Source organism: Gekko japonicus, unplaced genomic scaffold (genome assembly GCF_001447785.1).
Source record: "Gekko japonicus isolate JY-2015 unplaced genomic scaffold, Gekko_japonicus_V1.1 scaffold9559, whole genome shotgun sequence".
NCBI lineage: Eukaryota > Metazoa > Chordata > Lepidosauria > Squamata > Gekkonidae > Gekko > Gekko japonicus.
In genome coordinates this window covers 1-4,871 of record NW_015171178.1, presented here as the reverse complement: position 1 = coordinate 4,871, position 4,871 = coordinate 1, and the positions used below count along the sequence as shown (strand labels likewise).

Here is a 4,871-nt window from a genome sequence, read left to right as displayed (position 1 = left end):
CCCACGTTCCCCCCCCCCGAAATGACCTCTGCACTGGACTCAAACATTGTTCTCCTTCATCTGTTTGTTAGGCTTCATCTGTCTTACATATTGCTGGTGTATAGAATTGTGTGTTGAGCCTGGCAGTAGTTTAACTTTCAGTCAGGTTTTGTGTTCATTTCTGTCAGTATCTATGAATTATCAAGCTCCTTCATAACTGAAAAGTGCCTCTAATTAACTGATTAATAAGAGTGAGAGTTAAGAGAGGCAGTGTAGTGCAGTGATTCATGCAGCAGCACCACAGAAACCTGGGTTCGAATCCAACCACAGAGCTCTGCCAGGTTCACCTTTCTCTACTGTTTATGGTATGCATTATCTTGCTTTTGCTGTGTTGCTTTCTACTTATGTGATTCTATAATGCTGTTCATCATTTAAGGTATATCTGATAAAAAAATTTGCAGTTAGTTGCTGTAGATTTTCCGGGTTGTGTGGCCGTGGTAGGACCTGACGTTTCACCAGTAGCTGTGACTGGCATCCTTAGAGGTATAACACAGAAAGATGTAGTACTCTCTGTGTTTTGCAATTGTCTCGAATTTTTGTGATCCCAGTCCTACTGCATGTTTTTTTGAATGCCTCATGTTATTTGACTGTGTCGTCTTATGCTGTGTAATTCCCTTTGACTGTCAGTGAGCAAGGTGGGAGGGGCCTATAAATAGAGTAAATACATAAACAGAATTACTCTAAACCTACCTCACAGGGTTGTTGTGCAGTAAAAACGAAGGAGGGAAGAATTCTGTACATTGCTATGGTGCCCTTCTTGATTTTTCACACTGTTTCATATACAACCTACTGACCTGTAAGCAACGTCAGAATTCTGGAAATTTAAGCCTTATACTAGTGGCTGCCAACAGGCCAGGCAAAAACTTTCATGGGGGTTTAATATGTGGACACCAGCAGCTGAAGCTTTCCATGGCATGGAGATCAATAACATTACCTGGTAAATAACATCCAACTATACTTCTATTAAAGGGGCACAGGACTCCCCCGCCCCCCAAACACAGAAGATTTTTAATTAGGGAGTTTCAGGGAGGAGAAGTCCATCAATAGCTGCTAGCCATAGTGACTGAAGCGAATTTCTGTAAGCAAAGGTAGTAAACCTCAGTGCTAGGAGGCAACATCATGGGGTTGTGTCTTGTTGGCCCTTCAGAGTAACTTGTTGGCCACTGTTTGAAACAGGATGTGGGACTAGATGGACCACTAAGACAATCCTATTGGGTTCTTCTTATGGTTTTATGTTCTTATGTTCTTCTTTTTTAATGTTTTATCTTATGTTCTTATGTTTTTATGAGGGGGAATCGAGAAAGACCTGGTCCACAAAGACCATGGATCACTGGATATACAATATCTCCAATAAACCTTGCTATAATTATAGGAAAATAAACCAAAAGCCATCTGAAAGAGTATATATCAAGCTGTACATCAACATATAATACTGTGAATTCACGTGAAAATCAAGGTGTCCAGTGTCAAAGTAATTTGACCAGCTGGCCAGCGGAGGGACTTACCGGGAGAAAGAGGAAGGCCCAAGCCATGTCACTGGTGCTGCACAGGAAGTAACACCATCATGCCAGCTATGTCCGGGAAATGCTCTGGTATTTGGGCAAAAACTCTATGGTAGAAGCCATTTTTACCATAGAATTTTTGCCCAAATACTAAAGAGTCACAGTGAAGTCACAGCATGATGACATCACTTCCTGTGTGATGCCAGCAACGTTGCCTGGGCCTTCTTTCTCTTGGTAAGTCCCCCCATCCCCCGCCGGTTGCCAGGAGAGACCTGGCAACCCTAAAGGTAAAGGTAAAGGTTCCCTTGCTCGAAAGCCAGTCGAATCCGACTCTAGGGTTGCGGTGCTCATCTCCGTTTCAAAGCCAAAGAGCCAGCGCTGTCCGAAGACGTTTCCGTGGTCATGTGGCCGGCATGAATAAACACCAAGGTGCACGGAACGCTGTTACCTTCCCACCAAAGTGGTACCTATTTATCTACTTGCAGTTTCTTGCTTTCGAACTGCTGGGTTAGCAGGAGCTGGAACTAGAGATGGGAGCTCACTCCATCATGCACCCGGGTCTCGAACTGCTGAACTACTGACCTTCCACAGCCTGCAGTTCAGCGTCTTAACCACTTGAGCCACCGCAGCTCCATGGCACTAAGCACGCCCCATAATTATACTGTATTTATTAGCTAAGGAAAGTATATATTGTCATGACCTCCTCTGCCCAGCCCAGTGACTCAGAAGAAGAGACAGAGGAGGACCAGAGGAACCAGGCAGGGCTCAGCTCCGCAGACCTGCCTGCTGCCAATGTTCTGGCAGTCACAAGCCCCCCGCTAGAGCCTGCAAGGGAGACCTCGCCACTGGCCCCTGAAACAACCCCCAGGCCTCCACTGGGCAGGCTGTGAACCTGGGCCCATAGACAGCCCCCCCCCCAGGGAACACTCTCGCTGCAGGAACAGCAGCAGCAGAAGGCCTGGGCCAAGGTGCCCTAGGGTTGCCCAAAAAAAACACCCCAGTTTGGCAGGGGTCCCCCGCTTTTTGGGGGGGCTGCCCCAAGCCCCAACACCCGCCGCCATCCCTATCCCTTCTCTCTTGAGCAGAGAGGGGGGAGGGGGGGAGGACAGGCCAGCCAATCGGGCGCGTGGAAATGCCAGCTCCTTGCAGTTAAAGGGGCCCCTTTAACTGCAGGAAGCTGCCTTTTCCACGAGCCCGATCTTTGCAGACGTCAGACGCGCAGGGAAATGCTGGCTCCCTGTCTGCGGGGGGGGGGCGCCCCCAAAGTGACATCATCATGTTGGGGATGCTCCGCCCCCTCCAGGAATTTTTTTTTCCCCCCAAAGTCCCCCGCTGGAGGGGAAGATAGGACTTGGCAACCCTAAGGTGCCCCAAAGGAGGTGAAGTGCTCGAATGGCAGCAGGCATTGTCATCCCAGACCTAGGAACTATGAGAACAATAATTCTTTGCAGGATCCTGGACAAAGCACAGTGCAGCCACTGGAGCTTAAACGAGGGCAGCTGAGCCTGATTACTTCTCAGCCTATTTAGGCTGAGGCTTGGGAAGGCTGCCTTGCTGGATCAACTGGTCCATTGGGTGCAAGCCTGTGTGCCAGCCAGTGTGCCCTCTAAGCTGTGGCGTCCTGTAAGCAGTTCTACCTTGTGAGCTACCAGCATTAAAGTTGTGAGTAGGTGCTTTGGCTGCTGCATAAATTACGTTGCTCTGGAGCCATCCTTCCTGAGCTAAGACAAAAATGTGTGAGCTGGAGGCTGAAAAATGGTGAGCTAGCTCACACTAACTCAGCTTAGAGGGGACACTGGTGCCAGCTCCTGCTGATGCTCTGAGGTCTTGCATCCTAGACCTGAGGGCACCGCTGCTGAGGAGGCTGGGCTGTCTTGAAGAGTGCAGGACACCACGGGGGCTTCACTGGAATACTAGTGCTGGCATGGAATTTGCTGGGGAGGGGGGGATTAGGAAAGGTCCTTAGTCATTTTCTCCATAAATCTTGCTTTCTGCTTCTTAGTAGAGAAGGCCTTACTTTCTGGAGCCAAGTGGATCACATATCCATCGCCTATGTAGATAGCCCAATGCTGATAATAAATCCGGTCAATCTCGATCAGGTCTCCGCGTTCTGGCTCCACCTGCAAGAATGAACAGAAGCCTGAGACTCTGGGTGATTCTGCATCTGGCATTCGCTTAGGGTTGCCATGTCTTACCTGTGCTTTAGCGGGGGGAGTCCCGGCCCTCCCCAGGAGTTCCTTGGCACGCGCACTTTGCACACATGCTGTGGTGACGTCACCCAGAAGTGACATCATCACGTCGGGCGCATTGGGGGCGGGGCCACTATCATTCAAGGGGAAACCATAGAGTTTTCCCTTAAATGATAGTGGTCCGGCCCCCAATGTGCCCGACGTGATGACGTCACCTCCGGGTGACGTCATCACACCGGGCACGTCTCCGTGCTCCCGGCACTTTGGGGGCGGGGTTCCCCCCAGCAGCCCAATCCGGGCCAGCAGAGAATGGACCAATTGAGTGGGGGTTCCCCCCCCTGGGGGGGACCTGGCAACCCTACATTCACTCCACATTTTCTCAACACTAAGGAAAAGGTGCAGCTCAAAACCACATTCAAATATCCTGGGGCAATGCCATAATGACTGCAAAGTCACCCCTGAATGGCCAAAAATCTATGCAGAAGGTACCATAAAACCCAATGATCAAAGAAAGTGAAAGCGGCATGGAGTGTAGAGGGTACCATAAAATCCAATGATCAAAGAAAGTGAAAGCAGCATGCACTGCAGAGGGGAATTTCTGTTCCAACGTGGGTTTGGTAAAACAACAGAGGGAAAAGCCAATGCAGAATCACCCTTTTTTAACAGTAGGATCATCTCAGCTGTAGAGACTAAACTGGGGGACTGCTTGTGAAAGTTTCTGCACGGCCTGCCTCCACTGTGCCTGAGAGAGTAGGTAAGAGACAGAGAAGGAGGAGACACAGACAATCCTTTTGGGGAAGGCGCACAGAGACAGCGCAGTATGTTAGCTGGCTGACACCTCTTGCACTCTAGAGCACAAGATAAAGCTCTGACTTCTATCAGTGAGCTAGGAAAAAGATACAGGGCTGTGGCAAAATGCCTTACATCCCAGGATTAATGCTGAAGTTTGTCGCCCAGAAGGATAATTTTGGGGTTTGCACTCTAGAGGCCCAGAGGCAATGAAGGATTCTTTGTTGACTGGCAGGAGGAAAGTGGAGGAGTATGTTGGGAGGGGTGGCTACAGAGTCAGGCATTGTCATAGAAATGCAGATGACCTAGCCAGAGCCCCACTTAAGCAAGAGCTAAGACGGCTAGAGAGACG

At 49.5% G+C, this 4,871-nt stretch overlaps 1 protein-coding gene across 1 annotated transcript in view; it reads right to left on the bottom strand.

Moving 5' to 3' along the window:
* Window positions 1-3,661, bottom strand: part of LOC107117060 (HRAS-like suppressor 3) — a gene marked incomplete at both ends in the record, with an annotated part of 5,021 nt that extends 1,360 nt beyond the window's left edge. The window contains one exon of the mRNA XM_015419092.1: window positions 3,559-3,661. Within this exon, the coding sequence (XP_015274578.1) occupies window positions 3,559-3,661 (103 nt within the window). The remainder of the gene's footprint in view (window positions 1-3,558) is intronic.
* Between the last annotated feature and the right edge of the window lie 1,210 nt (window positions 3,662-4,871).